Below are 23,543 nucleotides of genomic sequence, written 5' to 3'. Positions count from 1 at the left end.
ACATTGATCAAGACATACAAAAACATGTCATACAAAAGAAAGGGCAGTTTTAAGCGTTTTTGAAAAAAACTAATGAAGAGAAAAAGAAAAAAAATCCAACATTAGTATATCCAGGACTACCTACGTTATACACACAGAAAATTAAATTTTGCAATTTTGCAAGCATTTTTTTTCAAAAAGTGTTTGCTTGAGTACGAAAATCAATTTGCGGTTGAAAAAACAAAAAACAATTTTTGGGGGCAATTTCAAAAATACTTTGTCGACACCATCAAAAAAATGCTAGTCATACACTTTCCATATATGGAAATTGTATGACTAGAATTTTTTTGACAAAAAGTTTTTCTTTTTTATTTAGTACGATACACCGACTTTTATGCCAAAACAAGCAAAAAAGCCTTTGAAAATTCGATGACACCATTTTAGCAAAAAGCATGGAAATTTTCTGACAAGTATTTTTATAGAAATTGTCTTAGTTTAGAAATTGTCTGATTAGCATTTATGGAGGTCAATCCGAGCTCACTACGATGCAAAACTTAGTGCAGATGAAAAAAAAATTGGAGTTTTCAAACCCAGGTTAAGTTTGTAAGCCATTGAAACCAAATATTGATAGTTTCATAGAGGGTACCTCGGATCAGTTGCTCTTGGTCTATGTAAAAGTTTTACTGAATTTCATAGGAAAGTTTGTCCAAAATGGACATTTAAAACAGGCATTTCAGAGAATAAAATCTTGTGTGTGAGCTTAATTTTGTCCATTAGTGTATTTTAGAGAGTAGTCATATGCTGAAAAACCGTGTCAGCGCTTAGAACAATCAAAGAAACTGCTGTAGATTGTATCTTGAAAACTGACGGATTTTTTTTTTAAATTATGCTGTGAGCTCAGTTTGAAACGATGATTGTTCAATTGCAATCGTCATGTATCAGATTTTACCAACAGCTAATTTGGACAGAACGGAGCGTGACTTTCTGAATGCAGTGAGAAATGGGTGCGACGGGCTGGTTAAGCGATACTATCACCAAGGTTAGTTTTTCACAATTGTTTTTTGCAATTATTTTACAAATGTTCTCCAATATTTCAGAATTTTTTCAAAATTAATTTTCACATTATTTCAGAATTTTTCACAATAATTTTCACAATTATTTCAGAATTAATTAGCAATTAACTTTCACAGTTATTTCAGATTCATTTCACAAAAAAATTTCACAAATATTTCAAAGTGTTGATAAAGTCGTCTCGAACGATCAAAATCAATCAAAAATGGAACGCTTACCTATCTTTTTAAAATTTGCTCGTTTGGAAAACTGAAAAAAATTAACTGAAATAATAAAACAGTCCTGATGTTATAAGTTAGCCGATTTTTTGCGCGTTTTATAAACCGAGATCTCGAAAATTTTTATAATTGGTTGATAGGTTGAAAAAAGTGAAATGAATCTTACATAGTTTCGCAATCTTGACATTTCAGGAGTGAACATAAGGTGCCGAACGACTGATTCTGAAACTCTCGACTCGTACGAGGCGAAAGCGGGAATGACAGCTGTGCACCTGGCCGCTTGGTATGGCCACGACTTCCTTGTCAACTTCCTCGTGGACCGAGGCTGTCCCGTAGACTCCGAGGACTTCTCGGGATTCCGACCGATACACTTCGCGTGTGCTCAGGAAAGTTTGTTGATTATGTCTCAAATGACTTGAACATCGATGAAATAGAGATATTTTAAACTGATATAAAAATTCAAGTTCTCTCAATATAGATAAATTCTAGATCGTCTGCGTACTGTATTGAAATCAAACTGAAAGTCAAGTCGTACGAAAAAAGTTGATGCAAATACGTTAGTACAGGTCTAATGGAAAATAAGCAAAAACCGCTTTCCCCAAGCCTATTAACAAAAAATAAAGTCCCATAATATTACGATTTTTGTCATATGAGGGGGAGGGGGGAGGCTGTAAAATGCTGGTGGGACTATGATGGGAGAAAGCTGAAATATATTTTTTTTATTCATGCCAATTGGGATGATTGTGATTTGAGACCTAATGCATAGGGTAGACATTCGGCCTTCGAGGCTCTTGTGAAGAAGGGGGCCAATTGTGTGGGGGCGGCCAAAGATAGCTGGACATGTTTGCACTACGCGGCTCAGAGGGGTGATGAAGACATCGCCAAAACATTACTTTCCAAGGTCAGTTCAAATCAAAGTTTTGTTTTTTACTGAGCAACACGTTTTAGAGAATAAGTAAGCTGAAATTGAGTTCAATTGTTTCTAAGTTTGAGCAAATATTTTTTTGGCTCTTAAGTCGTCTTGTAACACCCTCTCCGATATTTGATTTCTACCACAAAAAAATTAGCGTTACACCGCGTAAAAAGATAATTCAGTCTGGCGAAGCCTCAATCGTGTTCAAACGAAATGCAAACATTTTCTCAGTATCGAGAAAAACAGGTTTTGAATTTTGATCATATCCATCTTTGAAAATTTTGCCGCAATTTAAAAGTTTTAATGCTTTCATTATATGATGTGTGTAAGATGACATTAAGTCAATTAAGGGCGTTTCCTAAGCATTGTAAATGCAAAACCGTCCAACCTTCAGTGACTCTAGTTTTGAGTAAGCCAAGGTTTGTCACTTAGGTTCGGTTACGAACATAACCCAAAATTTTAATAAATTCAATTAAAAAAACCAAGTTTTTGAGTTAATGGAAAATTTTTGAAAACAATTTCCCCATTTATGAAAAATCAATCATCATAGACCTTCATGTAATTTTCTGTGCTTATGGTATTGCAAAACTAATGTATTACTAGCATTTTCCATATAGTTAAGTAATTAACGCGGGGATTAAGTAACTAAGTAACTTATTAAACATCTAAAATAAGTGAATTAGCATAAACAGAACGAGGCCAAATTTCTTTTTGTGAATTGTTGAAGGTTTTCGGTTATAATTTGTAAATTTAATTTTGTTTTCGATTGAGAAATAAATGCATGTCATTCAGTAGCGGATTGAAAAGGGAGGGAGTGGGCGGCCCGATTCAGATAAAAGGCCCATTTTGGTCTTTTTTTTGGTTGACCAACCCTTAAATTTTTCTAAAAGCGCCGTTTGCGTTTATGCATAAAATTTCTGAGCGGATTGTGCCAAAAAATGGGACTTCTTTGTCTCATTATTCCAAACAAAATTTAAAGACAATTTTTGACCTGTTTATCAAAAAAATTTCTGCTGCTCGAAAATTGATGAAAATAGATTTTCTTTATTTTGGGAGAACTTTGAGATTCGGAATACGAAATTGGTCTATTAAAACAACGTAGTCAAACCTTTCGAAAAAAAATCAAAAACCGCCCAAATGAAAATCAGCAAATTAAGAGCGCCTGATCTGGTTAGCTGAAATAAATCTACTGGGAAATTATTACATCATTAATTCATTAATAATTAGTCAAGTCATTAGCCTCATAGTTCCCGGAAAGCCAAAAAGTTTTTTTTTGATCTCGGATAGCCGACAAAAATAAATGTAAATTGAAGCAATTTATCAAAAGTGCAAAACTATACAAGCAATGCAATTCTTACGCATAAATAGTATGATCAGCCACACTAACATTTAATGCCTTGAAACTTTTGGGATATTCTGGAAGGAATTTCTTTCGGCTATCCGGGAATGCGTCTCCGTGGTACGGTGGCGTGTCACAGAGCCAAATACCCGGATAGCCGAAAAAAATTCCCCGCCCTTAATTAAATTATAGACAACCAAAATACAAAAATTGTCTTATGAGGTAATGCGAGGGGTTGCTTTAAGAACGAAAAAAAAATCGATCGATATTTCTTAAGATCGCCGTTTTCTTATCTATTCCGAAAAGCTATTTAGATCTGAATTTCAACAAAATTTTCTCCGACAGGCAATTATATGGCGGTTTTGGACATCTTTAGTTAGTTATTAACAAAAAACTTTCAGTGTTTTCAGCAATCCGGGAAGGCGACTCCGTGTTTTAATTGGATAAGACACAGTTTGAGTTGAGCTTTTTTGGTTTACCTTAATCTCCCCATAGGTTCCGTCTCCATTGTCTCCGAAGTCGTCTTGAATGTGCGCCTTCTTTGTCATTCTCCAAAGCTACAGACGAAGTATTTGTTGGATTAATTGTTTTACTTTGCTGAAGAAAGTTCTTTTTCTGCTGTGTTGTAGGCTGAGCGTTTTCACTCCAGATTGTGTTGTTCAAAAAAAATTTTTTGCTTCTTTTTTCAATCTTTGGCTTCTTTTCTACAATATTTTGAGCTGTGGTGACAGAGTAAATTGATACACGTAATAAAACGGCCAATTAATCGACAAAGTTTTGTTTTTTACTGAGCAACACGTTTTAGAGAATAAGTAAGCTGAAATTGAGTTCAATTGTTTCTAAGTTTGAGCAAACATTTTTTTGGCTCTTAAGTCGTCTTGTAACACCCTCTACGATATTTGATTTCTACCACAAAAAAATTAGCGTTACACCGGGTAAAAAGATAATTCAGTCTGGCGAAGCCTCAATCGTGTTCAAACGAAATGCAAACATTTTCTCAGTATCGAGAAAAACAGGTTTTGAATTTTTGGGTTTAGTCTAATTTCAAACGTCTATTAGAACGTACATGTGAGTTAAAAAATCACAATCCAAAAAATTTTCCGCGAAACATAACTTCCGTTCATTTTTACTCATCTTCGACAAAAACTGTGCCTAAGTTACTAAAACTATCAAATATGCCACAGTCCCAAAATTCTAGGCTTTCGATTATCACAACACGGACAAAAACTGACACAATATAAACACAGACTGATGCAAGCCTTATTTTGTGCGTATTTTGCCTTCAGAAGTTGATAGAATCGTTTTTTTTCTTACAAGGGCGGCCATCCTGACTGGCCTGGGATGCGGGGCTGGACCCCGATGCATCTGTGTTGTCAGAATGGACACGCCCCCATTCTCAAATTGCTGCTACACGAGGGGGCTGTAGTCAATGTCCAGGTAACTAATTCAGTTCCTCTAAGTTTTTGTAGGTCTTTTGATAATCTCGATTCCAGTGGAACCCCGTTTGGCATTAACAACTTTTTTCGGCTCTTTAACACCCCCTCCCCACAATTGAATTTCAATTTTGAAAGACTAATTTTACGTTTTACGTTGTCATAATGTAATGAATGTTTGCATGTTGAACAAACTACATATTGTGACCTACCCCGAGCGCAAATACTTTTGAATGAAATTTAATTTTGTTTTATTTAGCTAAAGGTTTTGACTAACAATTAGTTTTATGTTGTCAGGAAACAGAGAAAAGTATCCACACGCCCCGCTACCAACGACTCCCTGCTTGCAATTAAAGAAAGATGCATCTACCCACTACTGTCAATTTTCAACAAAAAACTTCACCGATGTCAGAAAAAATCTGAAAAAAAACTAAAAATTTGAAGTAAGTGTCACATTATCAAGCTGAGTTTATGATGTTGTTACAAATTAACCATATCTTTAATAATCTTATAATACTGAAGATACCGATTTGAGCATATTCGGTTCAGGCATGGTCATGTATCCTGCAGATGTGAGCATGTTTAGTTCAGGTATGATCATGTATCCTGCAGGTGTGAGCATGTTTAGTTCAGGCATGGTCATGTATCCTGCAGGTGTGAGCATGTTTAGTTCAGGCATGGTCATGTATCCTGCAGATGTGAGCATGTTCAGTTCAGGTATGATCATGTATCCGGCAGGTGTGAGCATATTCAGTTCAGGCATGATCATGCATGCTGCAGGTGTGAGCATATCTTCAGTTAGCACACCTGATGCAGGTCTGATGCAGGTATGTGCATGCCGAATATAGACATGCTGCACATCTGTAACAGACATGAATTTTGCATGATTTTACAATGATCAGATATGATTATGGCCAAAAAGTTCGGTACGGGTAGTAATAAGCAGGGGGGGAACACCCACTAAGAGAACCTTATCATGTCACTTTACTACCACATTCACAATCGCGTCACTCCCACGTTCAATTATAACTCATAATCAGATATAATAAGGGTAGTAACGAGCCTCACTAACCAACTAGCTAACTAGCTATTCATCCATCATTTGCTGCTCATCTATTTATATGTCAATTTACCCCACTCTTTTCCTCGTTACTGGCTAGTGACATCTGATTTCTTCTCAAATGGGTAAAATGAGAGGGAATAGAAACAAATATAGCAACAAATATAGCCAAAAATATAGTATTTAAAATCGTCTTGTAAGACGTTGTTCGATTTCTCAAATATACCGTATTAGAAAGAAAAAAATGTTTTGAAAATTTGATTTTGAAGTCAACCTTGTCAATAAACCAACGTTGTCAATAAACGTGCATTGGAAAGCCTAAGAGCGAAAGCATTCACTTTAGGCATGGGTTTGTCGGATTTAAGACCCGATAATTTTTCATGTAGCCATCTGAATCATTTTGACATGACTGCTTTTGACACTGTTCAGCGAATAGTCATATCATATTCATATCAAGACCATCCTGTCATAAACACCAGTCACGTGATCAAACTGCGCAAAGTGTTTTAAAAGTGCAGATGGTGTTTGAACTATTGAGGTAAAATACAAAAGGGCTATTAAGTATTCCCAAATGTCTGACTTTTCACAATGATAACAGATGCATTTGGGAACTCGACTGGACTTGGATGCGGAAGGGGGTTGCTTGTGCTTTTATTTAAGTCCGAAGTACCTCAAAGAATCATAAAAACGAGTAAAAACCCCTCCAACGAGTAACGGTCATGGTTGGAGGGGTCCCAGAGTCATCCGCCTCCTCAAAGTGGGACCGGCTACGGCGAAAGTGATGACATCCCCCCCCCCACGGTTGGTCCTGCATTGAGTAGGACCGGGGGCTAAAAAAGTAAAAAGTTTCCAAAGTTGTTGCTAAATTGAACGCAAGTGTAAATGCGTTTCTCTAGAACTTCGCCACATATGATACGTTTGCTGCTCCAAACTTTTTACAAAGTTGGAAACCAACTGGCTTACTGTAAACTAGGTAATAAAATATTGCATGAAAAACATTGCAGAAGGATTTGGATTTCCATAACGAATAGCAAATCTTCGAAATTTTGAAGAAAAAAAACGATGAAGTCCGAAAATTTAACAGGACCGCTCGTAAAATTACTGAAAACCGTTTAATGTCTATGAGTAGCGTTCGATTTGATAGTTGGAGGAACTTCCACAAAACAAAATTCTACAAGGACCTTCTTCAATTTGAGATTATCAATGCGCGTTATAGTTCGAGCTATCAATGTCTAAGAGGCAACAAAATCCGTCTTAGATTTTGTTCCAAATTGAGAAAAGACTTGTACTTATTTCAATTAGCACTTTACTATATGCTAAAACAAGACTACTTAAGCAAAGTCCTGAATGTTCCGACTGCCCCTTAACTGGTCTCGGATAGTTTTTGGTTAATGAAATATTGACAAGCTATAAATTTTAAACTGATAAACCAATTCTTAAGTGTTTAAATTTGAATCGCATTTGAAATTAATAAAATCTTGTAGCTTGCTTCAATTCAATTTGGAACAATTTTGTAGTGCGGGATAATTCGTCAAGCGTAAATAAATTGCCGTACACCTTCAGCCTCAAAATATAAATCGAGCAAACTAGAAATACTCGGTTCAAAATGACCAGCCGATCAAATTTATGTAGTTGTGAGCGCCCCTAGCGGGACCACGTAGGCCCATAGATCGAGCCCGCAAGTGAGCAAATAATCGTTCTAAAACTAATCTGAATAAAAACCCACCCCAAGCATATAAGGTACAAACTAGTGGCTACTGTTGATAAATTGGAATACTTTAAACGACGTTTGGCCTGAAATTTTTTATACTGCGCCGTGCCATAATTTGTGTGGAGATGATCCGAACTTTTTTTTGTTTCAGGGAAAAAAAGCAATACGAAGGATTGAAAATGAATTACAACCGAATGCTAGATGTACTCGGGGTCGAAAGGAAGCCCACCAAAATATAATGATAGTAGAGCAGTCCTCGAAAAATAACCTGCTAGGAACGTATTGGATGATTCATATTGTGGAAGACAATACCCTTTCGGTGATATCAGCCCTGTACAATGGTATACAATTGGACTTCAGTCAGAGAGATGCCGCTCAGGTACTAAGTTTTCCTCATTTGCACTAAGTTTTGCATCGTAGTGAAACCTTTTCTGAAAAACAATCACTGTGAAGGTTTTAACCGACTCAGACGTTTGTTACTTATTCACGCGAACCAAAAACCTAGTGCAGATGAGGAAAGCTGGCATTTTCAAACCCGGATTTAATTGGTAAGTCATTGAAACCAAATATTGATACTTTCACAGGTAATAGCTCCACTCATTTGTTCTCGGACATTGAAAAAGTTACTGAATTTCGAAAGAAGTTTTGCACAAATTTTTCATTGAAAACAGTCAATTAGCAGAAAAAATCTTAAATTTGCGTTTAATTTTGTCCACTAGTGTACTTTGAATCTTACCAACGTTTTTTGATCGAACGACTGCTATTGTATCAGCCACACTCTCTGGAAGTATTTTTTCTTTGAATCTTTTACCAGTATTTTCCAGGCGTAAAAAAATTGAGATTCCACCTATTTAATAAAATTTGCCACCGGTGTGAAATTATAAGACATGTCTTAAATTTGAAAATTTTCAGTTGCTTCACTACTTCTCGCTCAAAGTAAATGGGGCAACATATCAGGCTGTAATTAGAGCGATTGGCGGTGAGTCATATTGCAACGACTGCATGCTAGATCAATCTAATCACTTGAAGCACCTTCAAGAACAAGGACTCCCACAACTTGATGGAAACTGTTATCTACCAAAACCAGCCAACGAGATCCTGTCTTCAGCTGTTATTGACAACATAGAAACAGAGGCGGAGCAGAGCTCGGCTGATATTACGCTTCAGCATCTGGAGGATAACGATGATGAGGCCGTAAACTTTACTTCTCAAGATGTCGCAGAGTATTTGGGAAAGGAAAATTACGATATCACCGAGAGCCCTCTAGTTAATGTGGTGAGTGATTTTCATCAAGTTTGACGGCGGAAAATGAACTAAAAATAAAAATTTTTGTTTGTTTCGTTCTTTAACATAAAACTTTTCTTTCGCCTTCTAAATCCAATTTGTTCAATAATCAATGAACGTGGCGAAGACTTCATTGTGATTTTTGAAAAGTGCTTCATCTGACTGGATTACGTTTCTTCTTTCATCAAAAATCATTCAATTACGATTTAATTTGAAACTGAAATTTATGAAAAACAAAAAAAATAAAGCACTTGAATTTCAATGTTTTTGTACAGATACATGGTGGGAACAGAACTATTCCTCTGGCAAGCAGCTCTAAAGCAGTGAAAAGGGCAACAACTTCGACGCCATATACACTTCCAAAGTCAAGAAAAACTTGGTGACTCCCGAGCAGGCAGCTTATGGTGTAAACATTGTTCAGGTTGGTTGTTCTGAAATTATTTTATGTTGAAAAAAAGATAATTCGCTGCCTAGGTTTTGCATTGAAATCATTGATTTGGAGAAAATCCAGTGATTTTTGACATTTTTGTTTAGAGGGGAGATCACAATCAAAATGGTGAAAACCTGACAGGCATTCTAGCAGAACTGAAAGAAATAGTTTGTTGTTTGAACTCATCCGTACAAAAGCAGACAACTGCGACAACAACCTTGAATAGAACTATCGATACTATGCTGACACGAAATCTCGAAGAGATGACCAAACATGCAACTGTCATGCAAAAAGTGGTAAGCAGAAAGTCTTGCAAAAACTTTTCTAGGATAACCAAAAAAACGAAAGATTCAATGAGACATTTATCTATAAGTTATTATGAGTCTTCAAAAAACCTAGAGCGAGACTTTGATCATCATCAGTTTCATTAGCACATCGGAGACCCAAAATATAAAATGTAAGTGCGAAACGGGGCAGCTGATAATTTTAGCTTTCTATGGTGGTAATCTATTAGGGCACTAGAAAGGTAGTGTGAATGATTCGTGAGTTTGCTTTTTTTTGTCCGCAAATCTTGCAAGAATGGGATACCATGATCAACCTGTTCCCGGGGAATTGGATACGCTGGAACCAGTTTTGCATGGCAATGCTAATTTGGTTACCCTCAGTGCAAATGACCCCGGTCTCTGGGGAAGGGCAGTAGCAGGCATTTTATTCAGCGATGAGGAGCTTGGATATTTTGTTTTGGAGCCTGCACGGGTAGATAGGAATACAAGAAGAGAGTTTCCATCGCCGACGAGGATTAACAAGTTCAAAAGTAAGTTGTGAAACATAACAAAAAAAAACATTTTTATTTTGAATTAATTACAAAATATTTTCAATTATTTGTAAAACTCACTACATTTATAACCGTGAAATCTCATTGCGAGTACGTCGCTGAACTTTGCCGTAGGAAAGATGATAAAGTAAATTGAGGTTTTTATCACAAGGTTAATGATAAAACTCCTTTATGTAGCCGTTCTTTTTAGCCGCATATAGCATCCGATATGCCAATGCAAGTCGACCACAGACAATCTGGTTTCAAGCAAAAGAAGGGTTCAACTCTGTTGGAGTCGAAAAAAAATCAAAAAAACTTTGCCGGGAAAGAAAAATAGCCGCGAAAGAACAAACCAGCGGTCAATTTGTTCGAGTTTTGGGAGAAGTGTCCCAAAACAATGAATCATCGCAATCAGCTACAGCTTAGTTTATTTCGATTGTTTCTGCTGCAATGAAGGCTATGAAGTTTTCATGTGCAACTTTTCGTTTTAAGAAGCAAACAAAAGCCTGAAAACTGTTGTGAATCACATGCTTGATGATCCATCAATTCAGTATTTTGAGAAACCAATTTTGAACAGAAAAGACTGAACCAATGGTTTCTTGTGGTATTTTCCGTTATAGCCCCTCCTCGTCCAAGCAAGTAAAACACCCAGTAGATAGACAAATAGTTTTACTAAGTGGGATACCATGTGCACGTTTTACTCGCTATACATACTTTCTAACACTGTTCAAGGTTTTACTCACTACTGACAATACTTGGATGCGTTTTCGTTTGAAAACTTTTTTGAATGATCATTTTGAAACAAAGTATCTTGAGAAACGAAGAAGGGTGGTTCAACTTTTCAGCTATTAAGCCGCGGGCTATGACGGGAAAAACCCAATGTTCGTATGCAATGTAGCACGCAACCATGTTTTTCTTATTTGTATTTAATCGGAACAATTTACTAATTCAAATCATCATGACGAATTGGTTTTCATGTGTTATCAAAGTTTTTAATGATTTTCATTCAGTTTTTGATGATAACTGTTGTCCATTCTGCCCAATTCTTCACTCTTATTTTGCGTTTTTCAATTTCTCTCATCACACTATGCACGAAAATTGATAATTCTTTCTCAGCAGTTTGTTTGCCGAAATTTGTGATCAGTGTTTTAAATGCCCAAGGATGTTACAACTTTTCTTCGCAGAGTAAATTGTAATTTTTGATGCTTCACTTTGTTTTTGTTTTCACTGGATCGCTTTCTGAAAAGAGCTAAGTTTTGCTTTCTTCAGCCATTTCTTAGTATTTGTTTATCTGATGATTTTTTGAAATGCTTTTTAGAATTTAAACTTGAGCTTCTTGCTTAAAGCTTTGTAAAGGTCTTCAAGGTTTGGAAATTTGTTCCTCAAAAAACGAAAAATTGTTGGTTGTTACCTTCACTCGATCCATTTATAGATGAAAGATGGCCAAAACTAAGCCAGATTGGAAAATTCTTTCGCATTGTGATGGTCAAGCAGTGAAACAAGCTGTCGAGTATGGTGGAAGAAAAGCTCAGCCGATAGTAGAATTGCAGTCACTGGTCACGTTTGAAAAAAAATGTGCAGAAAACCAGAAATGGGCAAAGTGCTATCAAAATTGCATTGACGCTTATAAAACTCTCGAGGGACAATTTGAAATTCTTCATGATTCTTTTGGTGGATACAAATTAGTATACTGTGGGCGAAACAAAATCCCATCCAACTACCTATTCAAAAAATCACCTATTGGTTTTATTACCCCAATTCCTGAAGACATTTCTACGCTTTCTGTCATAGAAAAAACATCAAATCGTCAATTAAATCTTCTGTTGGGACCAGTAAGGTTCATAAACTCTGATTGTGAGCCAAACGCGAAGTACAATTACACAAGCTTACAAAAAGATATTGTGCGAATAGAAACTATCAAAAGTCTGAAAACTGGGGATGAAGTTCTGATAAAATATAGCGAAAGCTTTTTTGAAGAAAAAGAGTGCAGATGTGCCACTTGTTTATCCACTCATGAGCAGCCTGCTAAAATCAGCGAAAAAAACACTATTTGCCATGAAGTCGAATATATAAATCAGATAACTACTGACTGCTTGATCTTACAATTCGAATCTCTGATATCAGAGCTCATAAGAGATCTTTCAATGGAGATTATGATTGATATCAAAAAAATCGGCAATAGTTGTCCCGGGGGCAGTAAAAAAAGAAAAAGACCTCTAAAATTGAGCGAAAAATGGGCATACTTTGAATCTGAACAGTTGCAATCACTTCAGACTCCTTTAGGAACAGAGAAAAGCGATGCTGAAACAGAAAGTTTTTGGGAAAATATCGAAAAAACAAGCGCTGATGCCAATTATGAATTTTCAAAGCGTCAAACTTCTTCTCCAGTTTCTGCCAATCTCAAATTCTCTTTGCCGTGTTTTTCGCTTTCCTCCTTGACAACTGCCGAGGTTGAAGATTTTGTGTCGGATTCCCCGGAAGCATTTACACCAGTATCCTTACGGATCAATCCGTATTCGGAAGTAGGTCTTCACAACACAATCTTAGCTATGAAAGCTTTTTGCTTGCGAAACAACCTTTCCGACAGAGGTGCCTCCGATTTGCATTCCTTATTTGACGCTTTTCTTAGTGAAAATTGTTTTCCTTCCAATTTCGCTTTTATGAAGGATTTGAAAAGAAGCTTTCAACTAAATACACGTATTGCTGTCGAAACACCAGGAGGCTACCTCTGTGTTATGTCATTTGGTTATGATATTGCTCAAATTGTTAGAAGAAATTGGCAAACAATGGTTACGTACTCGAATCAGCGCCACTCTAAATTTAAGCACTTAGATTTTTCCATAAATAAAATTCCGCCGATTGATTTAGTTCAACCACTGATAACAATAAATCTTGTTTTATCCACAGATGGCGTTTGCGTTTCCGATTCTAGTACTGAAAGTGAACTATGGCCGGTTTGGCTTGCAATAGCCCATCTTCCGCCAAAATTACGTTTCAGTAGAAAAAATATTTGTCTTGCTTCATTGTTTTGTGGGAACAAAAAACCGCCCTGGAGAAACAGTTGTCAATCATTTGAAAGCTGAGTTAGACCAAGTTTTTGTAATTGAAAATCATAAAGTGCAATTCAGATGCGTGACAATTGTGGCAGATATCCCTGCAAAAGCAAATGTTTTGAGCATGTACAAAAACAACGGGTATAACGGCTGCAATCTTTGTACAGCAGATGGCAAGACAATCGGAAAGTCGCATAGTTATTACCCTTTCGAACAAGAGTTTGAATATCGTACACCAGAACTGAACGACCGTTATGTCGAAATTGCCGAGACACTGAATGGTGGTAAGCATATGTTCAATGTTGTAGGAGTGAAAGGAAGGAGTGAATTTGCCAAAATTGTTCCTGGCTTACCACTGGCTGCAGGAGTTGAATACATGCATTGTGTGCTTCTGGGTGTTTACAAAAACTTGCTAAACTTTCAACTTACGAAACTGAGTAGTGATCAGAAAAAACAATTCAACAGTTTAATTAAACGACTGAACACACCCATGGAATTGATCTCTCACTCAAGAAAAATTCGTGACCTGAATGATCTAGCTCATTTTAAGGCCACTGAATTCTCTAATTACTTTTTTTATATTGGGGTAGCGTTTATGGGCGAGTTTCTACCAAAAAAACTATATGACCATTATTTGAGTCTAGTGTTTGGTGTTCGATTGTTGCTGGAAAGCAGTGAGCCAAACGCCATACCGATGGCGGAAAAAGTGTTAGGTTTTTTTGGAAAGCACATACAACAACTGTGCGAAGACCAAAAGGTGGAAACAATTAATGTCCATTCTTTAAAACACATTCCCCGTCAAAATCGAGAGTTTGATCCATTTTTCGTTTTTTCAGCTATGAGTTTCGAGTCTCAAAACAGACAGTTATCTTTGTTTTTTACGGGAACTCATTCACATTTTCAACTTATATGTCGGCGTTATATTCAACAGAGATTGCTTTTGCTGTACGATATTGAAGAAGACCCGCTTTCAAATTTATTATCTGATTGGTTATCTTTGGACAATCATAAAGCAGACGATAACTACACCAATGTTACATGATAGAAACAGTGCTTGTTGCTCGTGGCAGACGTCATTTTCCAGACGGAATCTTTATGTCTCGCTCCAAAATTAACAGCAAATTTTATGATTCAACTTCCTACGCAAGGAATTCGAACGGTCCGAACAGTTATGGTATCTGTTACTATGTCAATTCGGAAAAGAAGTTCGGACAAATACATTACTTTGTTATTATGGGTGAGCAATCTTTTCGCTCGGGAGAAAAGTATGCCTGCATCACTAAAATAGATGTTATTAAACCTATTGGTCCCTATCCCATGTTCTATTTTCTTGTTAACAAAACGCTTGATACAGATCTTATTAGGGCAAAAGATTGGGAAAAAGTGTTTTTCATACAAACGGATCACCACTCTTACATTCTCGAAATGTGTGAGTTCTTTGATCACCAGTAGTTAAAAATGTCGTTCCTAATTGCAAAATGTTTCACTAATTTATTACAACAGACCCTGACATTTTGCAAAATTTCAAACTTTTCTATTTTCATTAATTTCGATATTATTTTTATGATGCAACAAGGCGACAATTACGTGGACACTCTCGGGTTGTTTAATTTCTGCACACTGCAGACTGAAGGTCTACTTTTACTGTTATGGAAACTCACGTTGAGGTACATTAATTCAGACATCTTCGTATTATTTGATTTTGAAACTTTGAATTCCAAAAATGGCAAATGCTCTGAAAAAGTAACAATTTACTTCTCCATCTACTACAACATGCTACTCGGATGGGTCATCTACTTCCTCGTCCACTCTCTCACCCCCACCTCACTTCCCGGGAGTGGGTGTGACAACAGCTGGAAATCACAGGCAGTGACCCCATCACACACTGTCGAGAAAAAGTATGCATTACCAACTATTGTTGCAGTGAGAATGCGGACAAAGTAAATACACCTTTTCAAGTACTCAAACCAGAACACTGAGATATTGTAAAGAAATGTTAACATTACTTATCATAACATCAACTTTCAGCATTAATTTCATCATTTTTTTCCTCATGCAAAAAGCGTGTTTGGTTCTTCAACTCAGATATATGACCTTTTCGGATATTTTCAAAGCAATTTTGTAATGGGAAAAGCTTACGGCAATCAAATTATACTTGAAAGGATCTAAAGATGATATGTCAACGACACGACACAAACCTTTTCGAAAAAAAGACATTCTTCCTCAATACTAGTGACATAAATTTTTTTTTGTCACATCAAACTTGACTGGCCTAAAAAAATTTCCTTTCTAAAACGAGGTTTTTTCAACAAATATCCAAATATGAGACTTTTCGCCCTCAGCAGTTTTGTCTTTTCTTTTCGTTTTCAAGGTCGTATCCCAGATTTTTGTTCACAAAAACGAAAGCAAACAATTTACCAAAAAAAAAACCTTTTTTTTTCATATTATCTTTTCACGACTAATCTCTTTTCTCTACAATTTGAATTCTCAGAAGCATGGCCATTTGTAGCCGTACCTTGCTAAGTCAAATTACTTTTGAATACTGTTCCTTTTTCCGTAGCGAAAGTAACGGGATATTTGTGCTCGAGCGTGGTTTTTCTTCAGAAAATTTCGACATTTTAACCAGCCATTTTTGATAAAATTTTTTCGGATCATTCGAAAGCTTTTACGTTTTATATTGACAGGAAACAGAGAAAACTATCCACAGTCCCCCCTTCTCTGATAAGTACAAAAAAGTTGCATGAAAGGTCTATGACTAGTTTTTTTTTTCATAAATGGAAATTGTATGACTAGTGTGCGCGCCAATATCCACACTTCGTAATAAAATCTCTTTTCAAACACTTGAATTAACGAGTATTTTATCGGGAAAATAACTCTGGAAGTTTCGTAATATAATGATGTTTTTAACAAACTTTTTTATTGTTATCGGTAACATCGGACACAAAAAACTGCATAACTCAAAGCAAGCTGCAAAAATGGCCAGTATTTGTCCTTGAGACAAATTGCTCTTTTTGAAGGTCAGCCTTAATCAAGGCTGAACCAAATTAGAGCGAAAAGACGGTTAAAATCGGTTTTTTTGGGGGGGTCGAACCTGGTTACGGAGCATCCCATCAAGTTCGGTGCATATTCGAGTTCTAGAAAGGAAATGACCTAGTTGGGATTCGAACCGGCGCCGAACCCGCCGGGACGCACCATGTATACGCTTGGCTACTGTCCCTGTATGCATTTACATTTATATGCATTTATACTCTCGCACATTTACGTTTATATGCATTTGTACTATTGTTTTATATTTGCGCTGCAACATCCTCCACCCCTAAACAAGGAAGAACGGGAGCGAGCTTTACGGTCGGGCGGGTCAGTTCGCTCGTAACAATCTTTATGTCGGCGGATCGCGCGCATCCGTCCTTGCCATAGTGCAGTCTTAGGATACGTGCGAGTGGATAATGTCCACGTGGAGTGTCAGGATCTATGACCCAAACCAAGTCACCGGCTTTCAACTTAACGTCTGACTGGTTGTGCCACTTTGCCCTCCTATTGAGGGAAGGAACGTATTCCCGCATCCACCGTATCCATATTGCGTTAGCGTATGATTGCGCTCTGGCGAACCGCTTCTTATGGTCGAAGTTTTCTTCGAAACTTAGCGACGGAAAACTCGCTGCGTGATGACCAAGGATAAAATGATTCGGGGTCAACGCCTCTAAATCTAGCGGATCGGAACTAACGGCTGTTATCGGTCTAGCGTTGAGTGATTGCTCAACAAGGCACAGCGTGGTTCTTAGAACCTCCTCAGTTACTCTTCTGTTGCCTAAGATGTCATACAAAACGCGCTTGACACTCCGAACTAATCGCTCCCAGGAGCCACCATGGTGCGGTGCGCTGGGTGGATTGAATTTCCACTTGATCCCTTTCTGAACAAAAACAGCGGGTGCGAGCTTGTTCCAACTCTCAATGCAAGCTAAGAGCTCTTTCTGAGCGCCAACAAAGTTCGTTCCGTTGTCGGACATGATAGTGGTCGGAGTACCGCGACGTGCAATAAACCTATCCACGCCCATCACACAAGAGCTTGTGTCGAGCGAGGGGACTACTTCAATATGCACCGCTCTAGTGGTGAGACAGGTGAACAAAAAACCCCACCTCTTTTCCGTACTTCTCCGGATTGGAACTAGGAACGGCCCAAAGTAGTCAACACCTGTGTTAGTGAACGGAGGCTGCTTGTAACCCAGCCTTTCAATGGGCAGATCAGCCATCATATGAGTTACGGTTTGCGCTTTGCGTTTTCGGCACACGACGCAAGTATTTTCAATGTTTCGCAGCAACCATCGCAAATTTAACACGACGTACTTCAGATTAACCAACGCACGCATGTAATCCAAGCCTTGATGGAAATTTCTAACGTGCAAGTGCTGAACCAATAACCGAACAACCGCGTGACGTGCATCAAGTATAATCGGATGCTTGCTATCGAAATCGGAATTAACCAAGCGGCTGATGCGCCCAGTCGAGCGAAGGATGCCAGCTGGTCCAATAAACGGCGAATACTTGGCGATCCGACTATTCCTTGTGATAACTTTAACGGATCTTATTAGTTTTAGCTCATTAGGGAATGCTTCACCCTGGGACAGGTGAATGAGCTTCTGTTCAGCAATATCCATTTCACACGGGTCTGTAATTTCTAATGTACTCGACCGGAAATGTTTATGGGATGGCAGCCATCTTAATAAAAATGCTACTGTGCGTTTGTATTTTACAATTGAATTGAATCTCTCCCATTTTCCGAAGGGAAGATTTTTTTCTTTCAAAACATCGACGACGAAATTTGACGAATTTTCCATACAAATGTCGATATCACATGATGGTCCTTTGAGTCTTATTTTATCGATAACCCTTGTATCGGGCTTGAACGGCCAATCAGTTGTTCTCAATATACTAGGGCCATTAACCCAGCTGCCTTCCTTGATGGCTTCCGAAGAAATCCCTCGTGTACCGGTATCAGCTGGGTTATCACCGCTAAGTATGTGATGCCACTGATCAGTGGTGGTAGACTCCAGAATCTCACCAGTGCGATTACCAACAAAAACGGGTAGTTTACTACAAGAGTGAAGCCACTGAGGAACAGTGGTACTATCTGTCCACATGAAAGTATTCGTAACTTTGAAAGTGAGAGCTTTCAAAATTTCTTCTTTTAAGCGGGTTGCAAGAAGAGCTGCTTGAAGCTCTAACTTTGGAATAGAAAGCGCTTTCATAGGCGCGACGCGGGCTTTGCCAAACACAAAGGCTAATTCGGTCTGATGGGAGCTAGCAAGTCGCGCACGAAGGAAAGCGACGGCACAGAAAACAACCTGCGAACTATCACCGAACATGTGAAGTTCTATTCGGTCGAAAGGCTCAGTGAAATAGCTCTGAGGTATTGTCAGAGAACCTAACAAATGAAGGCCTGAGTGCCACTCAAGGAATTGCTTTTTGATTTCCTCTGGCAGATCATCGTCCCATTTTTGACCGCTGATTCGCCAGATATCTTTTAATAGAAGGCCAGCCTTCACGGTATACGGAGCCACTAACCCAATTGGATCAAAAACAGAGGAAACAAAACTCAACACGGTACGCTGAGTGATTGCTTTGTCTAGTGGACGATCAACCCCTCTACTAACGACTAAGGTATCTTTTACGTGATCCCACTTAAGACCGAGAACATGCGACGACTGGTCTGGACTCGCACAAATATCTTTAACAGACGAATTGCAGCAGAGTTGGTCTATGCCATTGGCGTCTTACGCTTTGCATCGACCATGCCTCCTCCAGGTTCGGGGGAAGCTTACTCACAGCCTGATTCAGTAAGTTAACACTTTTCAGGTCGTCGTTAAAAGACAGAGACTTAAATACGGCAACAAGTCCAGAAATTGCAGAGGAAAATCCAATTACATTTTCCGAGTTATGAATTTTGAGCGGCGGAAAATTACTCAATTTATCTAGATGAGCCCCTACTACAGCATGCGGCTGCCCGAACTTTCTTTGAAGAGTTGCTAATGCGTCTTTATATAGTACTCCGCTTTAGCTATACTCAGCGATTGCGGATTTTGCTTTACCCACTACGAGCGTTTTCAGATAGGTGAGCTTTTCATCGTCGATTTGAATTGCCCAAAACACTCATGCCAATTAAGTGGGTTGTCATCGAACTGGGTCAGCTTCCACTCAGGGAGATGATCTTTTTGGCTGTGCATGAGTATATTAACCAACTCTCGTGTCGAAAGTGGACGCTCGACGTCTGCACCAGGTGAATTACCTGGAGTTGGCTCTGTGTAACTCGACGAGTTACCGTGACTATCAGGAACGAACGGTCGATTAGCAGGTGAAGAAATTTCAGGCTAAGCAAAGAACACAGTCCCTCCACTTGTATAAGGAACAAAATTATTCGTAGGAACAATCGGAGTTACTGCGGAAAAAACAGTTGTCGAAGGAACGTAGTGTTGTTGAACTGACATTAAAGGGGCAGCAACAGCTGGTCTCCACAAATTACTATACGGATTATAGTGGTCGCTTGAAAAGTTGTAACTACTAACGGGAACACCCATATGTTGTTGTGATGGGATTACAGGTGCTTGGTAGCCAGCTACTACTGATCCTGTAGTTTGATGACTCAAAGAAACCTGATTAATTGCTGTTGATGCAGGAACAAACGGTGCTACACCAGAAGGAACTTCTGCAGATATTGGTGGAGCAAAATAGTTTTCAGAAGTTACCGGGACTACTGAACCTGTGTTTGGATTGCCTAGCACCGGATGAGTGGACAAAAAAGCTTGCTGAGGCAAATTACTGGAAACAGGTTGCATGACCTGCTGTAACCCTACTGGATTAATAACGGAATCCTGCGATCGAACCAAATTCGACAAATTATGTGGTTGTCCGTGAATGTGGTTACTGTAATACAATCCCGGATCACTAGAAGCTGCCTGGCCATTATTCACTCCTGTAAAACTTGATGAGACCAAGTAATTTGTTGATGCAGGATAAGTTGCCTCAGGAGCTGTTGAACGAACGTGCTGCTCTTGATTGGGAACTACAACAGCATCAGGCTGATTGTGGTCGACAGATTCGACCCAGTGACGCGTACGATCCTTTTCGTCTATTGTTAGTTGTGGAGAGATTCGAGTTAACCCACTTTCCTCAGCATTCTCGCTGATTTCCGACAACTCATCTTCTAACTCAAGCCCTTTCAACTCAATTTCTGCCAGTTTTTTCCTGTGTTCTTCAGCCAATACTTCCAACTCTAAACTGCTTTGTTGTTCTAAAACAAATTGTTTCATCTTGTTTTGCTGCTCTTTCAGTCTTAATGATACCTTTGCCTGCCTCTCAAGTTCCTCTTGTTGTTTCTTTAAAATCATTAAGTCGCGCTTTTTCTCAGAAAGTGTTTTCGACGGAGCCGCGGTATAACGACTAGATTTCTGAGATCCTGATTGATGATGCCGGCTGCTTCGGTGTGACACCTTAGAGCGGGTATCTGTTTTATGCGACTGGGGTTTTTCACTTTTTTCAGAATGATGAGAAACTTTTGAGCTGCTATCTATGTTGTCCGGCTCTGTTACTGCCTCAAAACTTGTTTTATATGTGATATCACATGTCGATATCACATGATGGTCCTTTGAGTCTTATTTTATCGATAACCCTTGTATCGGGCTTGAACGGCCAATCAGTTGTTCTCAATATACTAGGGCCATTAACCCAGCTGCCTTCCTTGATGGCTTCCGAAGAAATCCCTCGTGTACCGGTATCAGCTGGGTTATCACCGCTAAGTATGTGATGCCACTGATCAGTGGTGGTAGACTCCAGAATCTCACCAGTGCGATTACCAACAAAAACGGGTAGTTTACTACAAGAGTGAAGCCACTGAAGAACAGTGGTACTATCTGTCCACATGAAAGTATCCGTAACTTTGAAAGTGAGAGCTTTCAAAATTTCTTCTTTTAAGCGGGTTGCAAGAAGAGCTGCTTGAAGCTCTAACTTTGGAATAGAAAGCGCTTTCATAGGCGCGACGCGGGCTTTGCCAAACACAAAGGCTAATTCGGTCTGATGGGAGCTAGCAAGTCGCGCACGAAGGAAAGCGACGGCGCAGAAAACAACCTGCGAACTATCACCGAACATGTGAAGTTCTATTCGGTCGAAAGGCTCAGTGAAATAGCAGCGAGGTATTGTCAGAGAACCTAACAAATGAAGGCCTGAATGCCACTCAAGGAATTGCTTTTTGATTTCCTCTGGCAGATCATCGTCCCATTTTTGACCGCTGATTCGCCAGATATCTTTTAATAGAAGGCGAGCCTTCACGGTATACGGAGCCACTAACCCAACTGGATCAAAAACAGAGGAAACAAAACTCAACACGGTACGCTGAGTGATTGCTTTGTCTAGTGGACGATCAACCCCTCTACTAACGACTAAGGTATCTTTTAAGTGATCCCACTTAAGACCGAGAACATGCGACGACTGGTCTGGACTCGCACAAATATCTTTAACAGACGAATTGCAGCAGAGTTGGTCTATGCCATTGGCGTCTTACGGTTTGCATCGACCATGCCTCCTTCAGAATCGGGGGAAGCTTACTCACAGCCTGATTCAGTAAGTTAACACTTTTCAGGTCGTCGTTAAAAGACAGAGACTTAAATACGGCAACAAGTCCAGAAATTGCAGAGGAAAATCCAATTACATTTTCCGAGTTATGAATTTTGAGCGGCGGAAAATTACTCAATTTATCTAGATGAGCCCCTACTACAGCATGCGGCTGCCCGAACTTTCTTTGAAGAGTTGCTAATGCGTCTTTATATAGTACTCCGCTATAGCTATACTCAGCGATTGCGGATTTTGCTTTACCCACTACGAGCGTTTTCAGATAGGTGAGCTTTTCATCGTCACTGAGTATGGCTGAATCGACCGTCGATTTGAATTGCCCAAACCACTCATGCCAATTAAGTGGGTTGCCATCGAACTGGGTCAGCTTCCACTCAGGGAGATGATCTTTTCGGCTGTGCATGAGTATATTAACCAACTCTCGTGTCGAAAGTGGACGCTCGACGTCTGCACCAGGTGAATTACCTGGAGTTGGCTCTGTGTAACTCGAAGAGTTACCGTGACTATCAGGAACGAACGGTTGATTAGCAGGTGAAGAAATTTCAGGCTGTGCAAAGAACACAGTCCCTCCACTTGTATAAGGAACAAAATTATTCGTAGGAACAATCGGAGTTACTGCGGAAAAAACAGTTGTCGAAGGAACGTAGTGTTGTTGAGCTGACATTAAAGGGGCAGCAACAGCTGGTCTCCACAAATTACTATACGGATTATAGTGGTCGCTTGAAAATTTGTAACTACTAACGGGAACACCCATATGTTGTTGTGATGGGATTACAGGTGCTTGGTAGCCAGCTACTACTGATCCTGTAGTTTGATGACTCAAAGAAACCTGATTAATTGCTGTTGATGCAGGAACAAACGGTGCTACACCAGAAGGAACTTCTGCAGATATTGGTGGAGCAAAATAGTTTTCAGAAGTTACCGGGACTACTGAACCTGTGTTTGGATTGCCTAGCACCGGATGAGTGGACAAAAAAGCTTGCTGAGGCAAATTATTGGAAACAGGTTGCATGACCTGCTGTAACCCTACTGGATTAATAACGGAAACCTGCGATCGAACCAAATTCGACAAATTATTTGGTTGTCCGTGAATGTGGTTACTGTAATACAATCCCGGATCACTAGAAGCTGCCTGGCCATTATTCACTCCTGTAAAACTTGATGAGACCAAGTAATTTGTTGATGCAGGATAAGTTGCCTCAGGAGCTGTTGAACGAACGTGCTGCTCTTGATTGGGAACTACAACAGCATCAGGCTGATTGTGGTCGACAGATTCGACCCAGTGACGCGTACGATCCTTTTCGTCTATTGTAAGTTGTGGAGAGATTCGAGTTAACCCACTTTCCTCAGCATTCTCGCTGATTTCCGACAACTCATCTTCTAACTCAAGCCCTTTCAACTCAATTTCTGCCAGTTTTTTCCTGTGTTCTTCAGCCAATACTTCCAACTCTAAACTGCTTTGTTGTTCTAAAACAAATTGTTTCATCTTGTTTTGCTGCTCTTTCAGTCTTAATGATACCTTTGCCTGCCTCTCAAGTTCCTCTTGTTGTTTCTTTAAAATCATTAAGTCGCGCTTTTTCTCAGAAAGTGTTTTCGACGGAGCCGCGGTATAACGACTA

The 23,543-nt window shown here is 39.0% G+C and overlaps 1 protein-coding gene across 1 annotated transcript; it reads left to right on the top strand.

The window, feature by feature from the left end:
- Window positions 1-876: 876 nt before the first annotated feature.
- Window positions 877-2,127, top strand: LOC134848526 (ankyrin repeat domain-containing protein 65-like). The gene is made up of 2 exons (XM_063866026.1): window positions 877-1,018; window positions 1,461-2,127. The coding sequence occupies exons 1-2, from the start codon at window positions 913-915 to the stop codon at window positions 1,685-1,687; spliced, it is 333 nt and encodes a 110-aa protein (XP_063722096.1). The 5' UTR covers window positions 877-912; the 3' UTR covers window positions 1,688-2,127.
- The last annotated feature ends 21,416 nt before the right edge of the window (window positions 2,128-23,543 follow it).

Source organism: Symsagittifera roscoffensis, chromosome 6 (assembly GCF_963678635.1).
Source record: "Symsagittifera roscoffensis chromosome 6, txSymRosc1.1, whole genome shotgun sequence".
NCBI classification, from domain to species: domain Eukaryota; kingdom Metazoa; phylum Xenacoelomorpha; order Acoela; family Convolutidae; genus Symsagittifera; species Symsagittifera roscoffensis.
Note: the sequence above shows the minus strand (reverse complement) of the source record. Positions and strands in the feature narration are given on the sequence as shown.

Excerpts from the sequence above, each read along its gene's own strand:
- LOC134848526 (XM_063866026.1), top strand. The coding sequence starts at position 913 with ATGTATCAGATTTTACCAACAGCTAATTTGGACAGAACGGAGCGTGAC. Across the intron at positions 1,019-1,460 it reads TAAGCGATACTATCACCAAG|GAGTGAACATAAGGTGCCGA; the intron begins GTTAGTTTTTCA and ends TTGACATTTCAG.